This window comes from Chiloscyllium punctatum, chromosome 20 (genome assembly GCF_047496795.1).
Source record: "Chiloscyllium punctatum isolate Juve2018m chromosome 20, sChiPun1.3, whole genome shotgun sequence".
Taxonomy (NCBI): Eukaryota; Metazoa; Chordata; class Chondrichthyes; order Orectolobiformes; family Hemiscylliidae; genus Chiloscyllium; species Chiloscyllium punctatum.
In genome coordinates, this window is record NC_092758.1 from 82,555,442 (window position 1) to 82,569,626 (window position 14,185).

General features: G+C 41.9%; 1 protein-coding gene across 1 annotated transcript in view; it reads left to right on the forward strand.

Moving 5' to 3' along the window:
* LOC140492226 (dedicator of cytokinesis protein 2-like) overlaps window positions 1-14,185 on the forward strand; it is a 731,998-nt gene that overhangs the window by 137,645 nt on the left and 580,168 nt on the right. The window contains exons 11-12 of the mRNA XM_072591134.1: window positions 3,497-3,572; window positions 8,380-8,459. Of these exons, the coding sequence (XP_072447235.1) occupies window positions 3,497-3,572; window positions 8,380-8,459 (156 nt within the window). The remainder of the gene's footprint in view (window positions 1-3,496; window positions 3,573-8,379; window positions 8,460-14,185) is intronic.

Sequence of the window (14,185 nt, forward strand, 5' to 3'; positions counted from 1 at the left end):
TTGCAATGGAGTGTTTATGGGGATTGTTGTGGGAATTTGGAACAGCATCATTAAGTTGGGGTGGACTGTTGGGTTTTTTGGATAGGTTAAGTTATTCTATATTCTGTTCTCTTTTGTTTGTGTAATCTTGCAAATAAATTCTGCTTTTTTTAAAAGCAGATTGGGCCAGCTGCATCACTCCTGGAATATCCACAGGGCACATGTTTGAAACAACTAACAAAGTTAGGGTCCGAGCTACTTTCTTGAAATGTTTTGAGGAGGTCTGACTTGATCCACAACACTAGTGCTGACCATGCATCCATTGCTGATTGTTGGGAAAACCCCATCTCGTTCACTAATGTCCTTTCGGGAAGGAAACCGCCATCCTTACCTGGTCTGGCCTGCATGTGACTCCACACCCACAGCAATTTGGTTGACACTTAACTGCCCTCTGGGCAATTAGGGATGGGCAATAAATGCTGGCCTGGCCAGTGATGTCTTCATCCCATGAATGATTTAAAAAACGCTGACTTACCGGCAATTTTCAAAGTTTCTCAGCAATGCACGGTGTATCAATGGTTAACACTGCTGCCTCACAGCTCCATGGTCACGGGTTTGATTCCACCCTCAGGTGACTGTCTGTGTGGAGTTTGCGCACTCTCCCCATGTCTGCGTGAGTTTCCTTTGGGTGCTTTGGCTCTCTCCCAAAGTCCAAAGATGTGTAGATTACATAGATTGGCCATGTTAAAGTGCCCAGGGGTGTGCAGGCTAGGTGGGTTAGCCTGGGAAATGCAGAGTAACAGGGAGTGGGTGGGATGCTCTTTGGGGGGGAGGAGATGGGTCGGTGTGGATTAGATGGGCCAAATGGTCTGCTTCCACACTGTTGGGATTCTATGAAAGTATGGTAAAACGTATAACATAATTGGCAGCCATTCGGCCGGTATGAACTCTTCAAAGATATCCTATTAGTCCAACTTCCCTATTTTTCTCCACATTCTCCACAATTTTCTTCCCTTTAAGATTTGTAAACACACAATTTAGATGTCTCCTGAATGACCATACATCATGAACAAACGGGTCATTGCTCGGAAATCCATCTTGGGTAACTCAGCGTGGGACTGCCTGCTGCAGTGTTTTAAGACAGTTCATTGTTGGAATAGACAATGACAGCCTCCAAAATCAGCAAACAAGTGAATGAATTCAAGGATGAAAACCTTCGCATCAAACTGTAGCTCAAGTCATTTGCAGAAGGCGCAACAAAGAGGCATTTGACACAACTCCGTGAAATGTTATCATGGATTGGCTTAATATTCATAAATTTTATGAAGGATACAACATCCTCAATAATTCAGAATTGAATTAATTGTATTATAGAGAGGGAATTCTGACCATGTAATAGGTTAATAAGACAGGACATGACTTTGCAGGAAGTGATGCAGTCATCTGTTGCAGCCTTGTGGCAAGATGAAGCCACTGTAAGATGCTTCATAAATAAACTTACAGTTATCCTTCTCCCATAAAAACCTGTAAGTATTATTTAGTAGCACAATAAGACCAAGAACGTTCCAGAAAAAAGTACCTGTATGTAAAAGCCAATGTGAGAAAAGTGAATATGTGTAAAAGCAGATGATGATAGGACAAAGAGTCATTGTTCAATATCAGCTTCTCACTGAGAGGCTGAAAATTGAACGTCATTGTGCACATTTTTTTACACAAATAGGGGCAATTCAGGAAACTGCATCCCACAAAAGTTGTTTAACCCTAATTTGGTCCAGGCCATTTTCAAAATGCCTTGATAACTTTCTCAACATAGGAACAGGAGTAGGCCATTCAGCCCATCAAGCCTGTTCCGCTATTTAATGTGATCATGGCTGATCTGTGGCCTAACTCCATCATCCATATCACTTAATACTTTTGCTTAACAAAAAAAACTCTCTCAGATTTAAGTTAAGAACTGATCCTGCATCTACTACCATTTGTGGAAGACAGTGTGTAAGAAGTGCTTCCTAACATCTCTCCTGAATGGTCTGGCTCTAATCTGTTGTCTATGCCCCACAGTTCTGGAATCTTCAATCAGTGCAAATAATTAGTGGACCTCTTATGTGTGGAAACAATGTTTTAGGATCAATAAACAAAGCTGCTCTACAATGGTGGAGAGTATCTACATGATGTTTTTTGAAAGTTGAATATTTGGCTAGGTTGCCCACGTTGAATTTTCTGAATGTGGTGGTTGAGTAACACATTAGGGGTTAATTTCCTAATCCAAATCATTCATTCTTTTTAAAAGTAAGCCACTGGTCTCTTTGTCCATTATGTTTTTTCAAAAGGTGATTCATCTTGGCTCACACAATAGCAGTTTCAAGTGGTAATTAGTTAATCTTCTCAAGTGGCAAGATACATATCAGATTAGTCCCAGATCTGCCAGCATTGCTGTAAACAATAGAAATGCCAAGTGTTAGTTAACTAGGTTGGGTATGTTCACTGACAAGTGCCTTTGACAATCATTAGAGTTTGCTTTTATTCAGTTTTGGTGAATACCTGCTCTGGATTAATTATATGCATGTTGTATCCTCCTTCCAGGATCTACATTCTGACTGACAGTTCAGATGGCTAAGACTTTATCATAAACTAAGAGCATTGTTGACAGAGAGACAGGGTGACTCACGGACAGTAGTCTGATTGGCTGCCGAAGTTTTATAACTTAAGTAGTCTTGGGCTCAAAGAGTTAAGCTTCAGTTCATTCCCCCCTCCTTGACTGCTGGTACAAAGTCTTCCATGGCCCCATTCTTCCTAACTCTGCAGCCTCCTTCCCAAATCTGTATTCCTCCAACTCCAGCCTTTTTGAGCATCCTCGATTTTTGTTGCTCCCTGCCATCAGCACATCAGCCAAGGTCCAAGGCTCAGGAAATCTTTCTCTGAACCCTTCCATTGTCCACTTCCTTCTTCGATACTTGATGCCTCTTCACTCAAGCTTTTGATTATCTGTCCTAGCATCTTCTCAGTGTTAAGTTTTGTCTGATACAGTTCCTGGAATTTTTAAGGAAGTAACATAAATACAAGTTCTAATGCTATTGGCTCACATTTGTAGAGAAAACAGAGGGGGTCAAATAGGTTTTCTTGTTAAAATTGCATCGTTTATTTATATTTAAGTTGAGAAATATTGGACTTTGAAAATGTTTGGTTGATTTGGATGATATTGTCAGGGCAGCAATTATTATCTCTCTGCAGTTGTGCTGAAAGGATGGTGGAATCTGTTTTCTGTTGTTGGACTGGAGACATGTGTAGTACAGATCTGATAGGAGACGCAGCTTTTTTTCCCAAAGGATAGCAATGAGTCAGTCGGGTGGCTAGAACAATTCTGCGGCTTTTCACAACCTATTTGGTACTGTATTTAATTCCACAACCTAACCATTACAGACCGTGAAAAATGCTTACCCTCTGCTGTACTGGGGCTATTTTTTCTTAAATTAACATTTCCTGTTTCTGTGTGTTTGTCTCTCTCCCTCTCTGTTTCTAGTGATGGACATCACCGATATCGTGAAGTGCAAAACAGAAAGTGATGAAGAGAAACAACATTTTATTCCTTTCCACCCGTAAGTCAAAAAGCACAGTTTGTCAGTTTGGGCAGGGTAAGCATGATGACATCAATTGTTTTAGATAATGATGTTCCTTTAAGCAAGAGGTCAAACATGAAGATCCATCTTGGCTGATATTTGTTATCAATACAACTCTTGTTCTCTTTGGCCCCTTAATTCCAATGCTGTCAAGATTTCATTTGAGATCATCAAGATGGGATGTGGTCATTCTGTGCTGATGAGATTATGAGCTGAATGTCAAAGTGACCAACCGAAAACCAAATTTCTCTAGAAACTTTGTTAACACCAATCAGCTCTCTGTAAATGGTTTTGAACCTCCTTTAGACTGACATACTGTTAATTACACATAATCAGGAAACAGTAAGTTATTCAGTTCTGAGGAAGGGCCATTGGACCTGAAACATGAACTCTGATTTCTCTGCAGACCTGCTGAGCTTTTCCAGCAATTTCAGCTTTTGTTTCTGATTTCCAGCATCTGCAGTTCTTTTGGTTTTTATCCATGTGTAGACAGGTCAGCTGGGGACATGGGGATGTGTTAAGCCTACGGGGTTGAGCAGATGGGTTATTGGGAAGGGGATGTGGTTTTTCTGGATCTCACTGGTGTGTTCAGACTGAGACAGGAAGGTGCTGGAAGAGGAGCACTAACAGTTGATTTCTGTTGTGCCGGGAAAGTGGGGAATGAGGAACAAACTGATTGTGAGCAGACTCAGAGTGGGCAGGGTAAGTGTCTCAACTTGTGAGGGAGGGGCTAGAGCAATCACTAATCTCAGGCTTTTGTTGGGGAAGAATATCAGTCACATATCCATACACCACTGCTGCCTCACAGCACCAGAGACCTGGGTTCAATTCCCGCCTCGGGCAACTGTCTGTGTGGAGTTTGCACATTCTCTCCATGTCTGGGTTTCCTCCGGGTGCTCCAGTTTCCTCCCACAGTCCAAAGATGTACAGGTTAGGTGAATTGGCCATGCTAAATTGCTCGTAGTGTCAGGTGAAGGGGTAAATGTAGGGCAATGGGTCTGGGTGGGTTGCTCTTCGTAGGGTCGGTGTGGACTTATTGGGCCAAAGTAATTAAATCTAAAACAGGCTGCTCACTTCCAGGTCATGCTACTGCATTGGCCTTCTCTGTATGTTACATCTCCCTGGCACAGACAGTGCTGGATAATTATATCTTTACGTACTGAGGGAGCCAGGCATTAAGAGTTTGGGTTAGGGACAGGGTTGCTGCTCTTGTCCCTCCCTGATTTCTGACTCCACAAAGTCCTCTCCTGTCCTGGCCTGAGCAGGTGTCTGGTCTCTGCCAGCCATCTGAACGCCAGCGGCCTGGGTCACATCTTCCTCAGCGAGCCGTGGTGCTGTCACAGTGAGGCGTGCACCGGATTCCCACACTGTCTAATGCTACCCTCCCTGACAAGGTGTCAGTATCTGAGCTGGTGGAGTGTGCAGGCAGCAGCCTAAGTGATGCTTCCTCCAAGGCCTTCCCAGGGAGGTGGTTTCTGTGGGAGCTGGGTGTTACACCGTTGTGAGGGGAGTGAGCAGGACCTGCTGACACAGGAAGGGAAGGCACCATGGCCAATGGCTATATGTGGAATGGGTTGGAGCACATGGTTCATGGGGAAGTAGTGGACTGGTCCACACTCGTTTGATAGACATGGATGTTTCTGCATCCCTACAGGAAGGGGTTATGAGAGGACTGGTTTCTCTCCTCATTGGGAATGTGGAACCAGATGTTAGTGCCGCCCACACCCCCACCTCAAACACACACACACACACACTTTATACCTGTTATACCTGTTATGGGCTTCCTTCCTATCTAGTGACAGAAATGGAAGGAGCAAGTGAGCTGACAGTGGTTCACATAGCTGTTACAACTGGTGTATATGGAAGAAAGGTGGTGAAGGTATTCTGAGGGACTGTGGACACAGCATTTGCAGTGATAGGTGGAGCTAGTAAGGTGGGATGTTGGGGTACGGCTCACTGCCTTTATTCCTGATGAAGGGCTTTTGCCCGAAACGTCGATTTCGAAACTCCTTGGATGCTGCCTGAACTGCTATGCTCTTCCAGCACCACTAATCCAGAATACAGTGAGTATAAGTCAGGGAAGGTGGTACATGAACAGTAGGAATGGTAAAGAGAAGAATGCAGCACTTCCTCTGAAGGAGTGGAGAAGGTACTTAAGCAAATACCATCATATGACACTGCTGGCTGTTCTCTGGAGATGGCACTGACCCAGGTGACAGTTTTGGATATTGATGCCTCTCCTTGCCCCCTCGACCAGGAGAACTGTGCTGACACCTTCCCCTTCTCCAACGCGTTCTGATTCTGTTTGTGACTGAGCAGGCTGGCTTCAGAGTGCCCGTGGTCGTCTCGGTGCACAGATCTAGGTCTTTTACAGATGGTGTGGGTACCATCTGTGCTGGCATTTCATGGATAGCTGCTATGTATGATAAAATGAGTCAGCAATCAGATGCCAAAGGAGCAAGACAGGTAGTTAATGAGATGGACTTGTGATAACTCAGCCTCCAAATATCTCAGTGCAACTTGGACTGAGCCAAGAAATTGGAAGATTCAATCCCTTAGTTAAATTGGTAAATGGAGCAGCTAAATACAACACAGCAACTCCCCATGAACGGAAATGATACAGAAGGAGCTGTTCATTGGGCTTTTGTGGCACTCTTTAAGGGAACAATGCTTTCAGATGCCTGAGAAAATTCTTTATTCCTGTAATGCTGAGATCTCCCACACCTATTTAAATTAATATCTCCAAATGCTCCCTCCGCACCACAGTGAAGTGTCAGCATTAAATAAGTTCTTTAAATCCCACAGTGAACTTGGAAAGTCAGCCTTCTGATTCAGAGTTGGAAATACTGTCAACAATGATGACATTTATAAAAAGGATGCATTTGCAATGTTGTCGAGATGGCCCAGAAAGTAGGTGGACTGACTAATTGAATTCTAAGTCATGATCTGAGGACAACCCCAGGTTTGATCTGTACTGTGCGAACTGGTCTGAGTTCAATCTGGATCAAGATGGAGACAACGGGGACAACGGGGAGTGTGGTTTCTTCTGTGCCACAGAAACCTCATGCTGGAAAGTGTAAAAAACAATTGAACCTAATTCAATTTTAACTGATCATTATCATAGAATCACTATAGTGTGGAAGCAGGCCATTTGGCCCATCAAGTCCACACCAACCCTCCAAAAAGCATCCCACACAGACTGACCACCACCCCCACCATCTCTATAACACTGCATTTCCCATGGCTAATCCACCTAACCTGCATATCCCAGCACACTATGTGGTCAATCTGCCTAACCTACACATCTTTGAACTGTGGGAAGAAATCCATGCAAACACAGGGAGAACGTGCAAACTCCACACATGCAGCTGCCCAAGGGTGGAATCAAATCTGGGTGCCAGCGCTGTGAGGCAGCAGTGTTAACCACTGAACCACCGTGCCACTCATAATTTTATTAAGGAGTAAGCAATATATTGAAATGCAAATCTACTAGAAAGATTTAAAAGAGACATGAGGGGCAGATTTTCTACACTGAGAGTGGTGAATGTGGGCAATGGACTGCCAGAGGACATGGTGGATGTGGGAACAGTTATAACATTTAAAAAGCATTTGGATAAGTACATGAATAGGAAAGATTTGGAGGGATATGGGGCCAAACACAGGCAGGTGGGACTAGTTTAGTTTGGGATTATGGTCAGCAAGGACTAGTTGGACCAAAGGGTCTTTTAAGGGTCTTTTAAAGAGTACTGATTGGAGAAGGGGCGTCATAGTAGGAACTAGATAATTCCATTTGGAATAATTGGATAAATACCTCGTAGATTTGCATTTCAATATATTGCTTTAAGAGTATACCCCCTAGTTTTGAACTCCCCCACCTTAGGGAAAGGACCATTGCTATTCAGTTCACCTACATCCCTCATGATTTTATAAACATCTATAAGGTCACCCCTCAACCTCCTACGCTCCAGTGAAAGATGCCCCAGCCTATTCAGTCTTTTTTTATATAACTAGATGAACCTGTACTGAGACAATTAGAGGTATGAATCAGAAATGGAAGCCACTTACAAGCTTCAGTGAAAATCACGACCTAGAATAAAGAAACAGGACTACATCAAATATGCAAAGCACTCTACCAGCATTGTAGGTCCCCAGTAAGACTGCTAATACTCACAAATTATCCCAGTCTCCCAGAATTAAGACTAATTTCTTATATGATTTGGGAGAAGCATCATTCAGACATTTTATTCTTCTGATTTGCTTGGGCTGTACTGTCAAGAAGCAGAAGAGCTTCAACTTGACCTCTGGTTAAAATGCGTCAAAATATAGCGCATATCCATCAGTGCAGAGGATTGTGGGTAGTGTGGCCACCATTATTGCTGAGATGGTTGGGGCATGTGGTTGATTCTCAAGAATGGACAGGGCAATTGGAGGTGAGAGGTCATATGACAACCTCTTCTGGAATATGAAGCATCCGGTGCTCTTTTGGTTTTCTTCTGGAATATGGTCCAACTTAATTTGGCAATCCAAAACCCAGCACAAACAAACCGCAACAATTTAGGCCGAATGCTCTCAAATACCCTCGATATGAATAATTCTAGCAGTTATACTTTGCTGTGTTTTAACCATTTTCCATTTGATTCGTATTGATACTGTTTACAATTACTGATAGATATCATGATGTTCAGAAACATCTTCACGTTTAAACCCTCCGATGAAAGAATTACTTTGACAGTTGTAAGCTGCTTCATTTGCATTTCACTAATTTTAATTATATGATTTGTTGCAGGTTTATGGCAGAAAATGATTTTCTGCACTCTCTAGTTAATAGAGTAATTTCTACCAAGACAGGAGATGAAAAGGGTCAAGGTAATCCTCTTAATCAAACAACGTGGAGCTTTCTTCTTTTCTTATTTGCCCATAATATTAAAATCGATTAATGTATTATTAAAATTACCTATTAATTTTAAAATACTGTAGTGCTCTATTGTATTTTGCAGAGATATCTGAAATGAATTAATGTGAAATGCAGGGACTACTGTCATGTGGACAATATTGGCTGGGTTCAAACAGTAGAAGCCTACAAAATCACCGAGCAGTTAGGCTGTGCTTAGGCATTGGTTGAGAACTGTCTGTGTGATGGATCATTAATCTCCATCAGAATAGGCAGATAAACTACCAGTTTATTGTCTTACCTAATGGCTCTTAGTTGTCCAATTGGATAACAGCTGGAATGATCTGTTCAGGTCCAGGAGTAGAACTTGACTCCATATTTTTGGGAGGCTAAGTGAAACTGAGCCAAGTAGTTTTAGAAAATTAGGTCTTATCTGCGACCCTTTTTATTTTCATCTAGTGAGATTGTTGTCAGCAGATAAGTCTGAAGATATAACCTCTTGAAAGAATACAAAGTCATTTTTTGGGAACACATTTTGATGATGTTCTATTGGACTGAAAGGTCCTGCTATTGGTCTGCACTGCGGTCGGTACTGTTGAAGGATTACAAATAGAGGAGACTTAACTGTTCAACCAAGCCCCAAGGTCATTTGGAATATTTTTGAGAGTCATTGGAAGATTTACAAGGATGTTGCTGGGTTTGGAGGGTTTGAGCTACAGGGAGAGGCTGAATAGGTTGGGTTCTTTTTTCCCCTGACACTGAACCTTATTGAGGTTTATAAAATCATGTGGGGCATGGATAGGGTGAATAGCCAAAGTCTTTTTCTCAGATTAGGAGAAACTAGAGGCAAGAGGTTTAAGGTGAGAGGGGAAAGATTTAAAAGGACCTGAGGGGTGATTTTTTTCATGCAGAGGGTAGTGTATGCATGAAATGAGCTGCTGGGGGACGTGGCGAAAGTGGGTACAGTACAATGACAATATTTAAAAGACATTGGGATGAGTACATGACTAGGAAGAGTTTAGCGGGATATGTGCCAAGTGCTGGAAAATGGGATTAGATTAGTATAGGATATCTGGTCAGCGCAGATAAGTTGGACTGAAGAGTCTGTTTCCGTGCTATGTAATTTTATGACCCTATGAGTTCTTTCACAAGTTGTGCCCATTCATTCTTTCAATAATAAAAACTGTTGCCTTTGACCCCCTGACTGTTGCACTCTCTGTTTCCATCATTCTCCATGGTCACCGTGTGAGCTTGAACCAGAGTGACCTTCAGCCAAGCTTCCTGAAATCATCTCCATCACCAAAAAGACTCTACTTCCAATTTTGTGCACTTGCTTGTCTCAGGCCCAGCCACAGGTCTTCTCCTGAAACCCTCAAATATGTTTTTTGTGGTGTCTAGACTGCACTATTCCAAGGCTGCCCTGGCCAATTTCCCATCCAACACTTTCCACAAACCTTAGCTTGACCAAAAGTCTGAAGTGTTGCCTTAAAACTTCTTACAAAGGTCTTGTTGCCCCATCAGCTGATCTTTGTTGGCTCCCGACCCACCAAAAAAACAGCAGGCCAGGCAGCAACCGAGGAGCAGGAGAATCGACGTTTCCGGTATAAGCCCAAAACATCGATTCCCCTGCTCCTCGGATGCTGCCTGGCCTGCTGTGTTTTTCCAGCACCACACTTTTGAACTCTGGTCTCCAGCATCTGCAGTCCTCACTTTCTCCCAACCCACCAACACTACCAAATTAAATTTCCCATCCTTTGGTTTAAATCTCTCTGTGGCCTTGCTTCTCTTTATCTTTATAATCTCCTTCAGCTCTGCAAGATTCTGGAGACTCAGCATTGACCCAGTTATGGCTTCTTCTGTGTCCTTGTTTAACTTTGTCCCATCACTCCAGCCATGCATTCAACTCTCTCGGGTCTGAGTTTGGAATTTTCCTCCTTCAACTTGTGTCTCTGGATGTCCTCTCAGATTGTCCTTAACAAAAATAAAACTACCCCATGATAAATATTTCAGGTTATCAAGGAAAGATCAAAAGCAAGCATTACGATGGCAAAGAATGACAGAGGTATGCAGTGAACAACAATATGATGATGTACAATAAGAGAGAGTGGCAATAGGAGTTACAAATTGCAATAGCAGACTCATTACTAACCCTTGGATCTCTGAAAAATGGGAACAGTGGTTGAAATCTGAAATCTTGTAGCACAGTGTGAGTAAGGAAGGCTGTAAAATGCCTACTTGAAAGATTGTGTGCTGTTCCTAGTGCTTCCATTGGACATAATTGTAACAGTGTAGGGGACAGAGGGCAGAAAGATCAGCGTAGGAGGGGAGTGGTGAATTGGAATGGCGAGTAAATGGAATTTTGGGAACACACACATACAGACTGTGAGGAAATGATGTGGACTGCACTTAGTCTCCCTGTTATTGAAAAGCTTGCATTGTGAGGTGAGAACACAATCCACTGAACTGAAATAAGTACAATCAAATCATGGTTTCACCCACATGGAAAGCTTCAGTCCCTGCATGGTAGAAATGGAGGCAGCAAAAAGGGCAGGTTTTGCATCTCCTGAATTTGCACAGGAAGATGTCAGGGGAAGGAACAAAGATGTTGGGAATAACCTGGTGTCATCAGCCTCCTTACTCGCCAGCCAGCGGTTCAATCTGATAGGCTGTGGCCAAGAAACAGAGTCTAACAATAGTGTTTACATCTTCACAAATTTAACGGTAGGACTTAGAGGAAAGATAAACCTTTGTCTTCCCTCAGTGCAACAGTGCTTCCCACGTCCCCCTCTGCTTGTTCCCTCCCTTCCTGCCTCTTTGTTCATACTGTGGTTGCGATACTCATGTATCAAAATCAAACCTTTCTTTGAGGTCAAGTTTAATGGAACGGACTTTTACACAAATAATTATGTGAAGGGTTGGCATATGGACTTGAATTGGGCCGAAGTGAAATCCAACAGAAAAGATTCTTGCAACAAAAACATCAGAAGATTTATATTACTTAAGAAACACTTAATTATTTTATGACATTATAAATTAGATACATTTCATCCACATTAAAGTTGATGACTCCTATAGTATTGGGAACTTTATGCATTTGCAATGAAATCAAATCTTTAACTCCAGGAAGAAACATTGTTTGAAAATCTTTGGCCTTTGATTCCTGAAAAGCGAGTGTTGTCTTTTACAGGAGGTACATGAAAAATTAAGTCTGGCTTGTCTCAGAAATCATGAGGCTGAGTTTTACACGAGAGGTTGCAATTTCATGGGTGTGTACGGTAAATGCAAATGATTGTTTTAAGCTCGCTGAGGCCAGTCACTCTCAGATTTAATTCACCAATTAAAATGTTGCCTGTTCTGCCATGAAGGTGTGATGATAAATCTCTCTTTGCAATTTTTGTTTTGTTTTCTATTAGCGGACTCCACTGCTCCCATAATGAGGAATTATCAAACTCACTCTGAAATTAAAATAAATAAGCTGCTCTTCAATTGAAGTTAGTTTATCGCTTCATCTTTCATTCCCTCAATATTTCAACTGAATCCTTTGTCTCACTGTTATAGCTGCACTTTCTCCAAGCTTTCCTTTAATTAATCTCCAAGATGGCAATGGATGCTATACGTCCATAGATAATATCTGGAATGATTAAGCAACATAATCTATCCATCTCCCATATCTACACTCTATGTCTTCTCAATCGCTAACCTAAAACGGCTCAATAGTTCCCATGTCAGCTTAGTCTCTTATAACTCCATGCCATATTTTTGATTTGATTTGATTTATCATTGTCACATGTACCTAGGTACAGTGAAAAGTTTTGTTTTGCACACAGTACAGGCAGATCATACCGTACAAAGTGCATTTGGGTAATCGAACAGAGTGAGAATACCAAGTTACGGCTGTTGCACAAAGAGCAAGATCAACATTAAATTTAAAATTTGAGAGGTCCATTCAGAGGTCTAATAACAGTGGGGAAGAAGCTGTTCTTGAACCTGTAGGTAGGTGTGTTTAAGCTTTTGTATCTTCTGCCCAACGGAGCACGTTGGAAAAGATTACAACCGGAGTGGGAGAAGTTTTTGGTGACGTTAGTTGCCTTCCCAAGGCAGTGAGAAGTGCAGATGGAGTCAACAGATGGAACGTTGGCCTGTGTGATGGACTGGGCTGTGTTCACAACTCTCTGTAGTTTCTTACGTTCCTGGGAAGAGCAGCTGCTGTACCAAGCCGTGAAGCACCCAGATAGAATGCTTTCTCTGGCTCATCTATATAAATGGGTAAGAGTCTAATCTTGGTAATATTGTTGGATAGTATGCATGATGGAGGGATTATCAGTGCCTTTCACCTTTTGCTGTTAAACCTTTGTCCTCTTTAGTCCTCTGCCAGAGGGCAGGGTTTATCCTTCATTCCAAACTTTTGCATTGGGGAGGGCAATGAGGCTGGTGACCAATTCACCTGAGGTGGAATAGGGATTGGACTCCATGCTCTTGGCACCAACTGAACATTCAAACAAGGAACAAGAGGGATGGGTTGGCTGTCAGGTTAGAATCTAGGGGTAATATGTGATCGAGGGAAGATATAGGTGATGTAAGTATAGATATTTTTATTGAAAATTTAACATTTTTACAAGTTTAAAAAAATTTTAAAAATCCCAAATATATACATTGATATACAATTAAATCTTAAATAAATAATAACCAAAATTTAACAAAAGAAAAATACCGAGAGAATAAAAACAAAACTCAACTAACTACTAATCTAACCTACAACTAACCAGAGTGTCTAATTAAGTCTCTTACATTATTCAAATAAGAGAAAGAAGAAAAAAAAACAACGGATAATACAGAAATTGGATAGTGAGATACATGCTCGGAATGTGTTAACATCAAATGTAACAAAACCCGTATTCGTGCGGGATTCCTCTCCTAAGGGGCCCCGGACCAGCCAGGTTTGCAATCTCAATTAAATAAAAGCCCTAGTTAGGATGGCTGAAATATCTGTATTTATATAATTCAAGAAGGGCTGCCATATTTTATGGAATAATTCGGTCTTTTGGTGCACCATATTTGTAAGGAAGTCAAGGGGAATACATTCCATAATTAATCTGTGCCAATTTGAAAGTCCAGGGGGGCCCTCAGCCACCCAGTTTACCAAAATATTTTTCCTTGCACAGAAAGAGAGAATAGAAAATAATCTCTTCCCGTGCATATCCCGGGAGGGTAAGTTCGAAAAGCCCAAAAAGAGAGATACAGAGTCCACTTTAATTTCCGTTCCTAAGATTTCTGTCAGAGCACTTGCTACTTTAGTCCAATATCTACAGATCTTATGACAGTTCCATAGGCAATGTACAAGAGTGCCCACCTCTATTTTACATTTGGGACACATTGGAGATGCTCTTGCCTTAAATTTTGCCAATCGATCCGGTGCTATATGGGCCCTATGAAGTATCTTCACCTGGATAGCCTGAGTTCTGTTACAGATGGTGATTCTTCTGGCATTTTCCCAAATGTCATTCCACGTTTCTAAAGAGATTTCTAGTCCCAAATCCTGATCCCATGTTTTAAGCAGATTGTCCATATCTCCTGATACTTCATCATGTAGTAAATGATAAACAGTACTGACGGAAGATACCCCCATTGGCCGTAGCACTCCAAATTCTCTATCTGATTTATAAAGACTATCTAGTAACGTAGTCTTCTTCTGTATGTAATC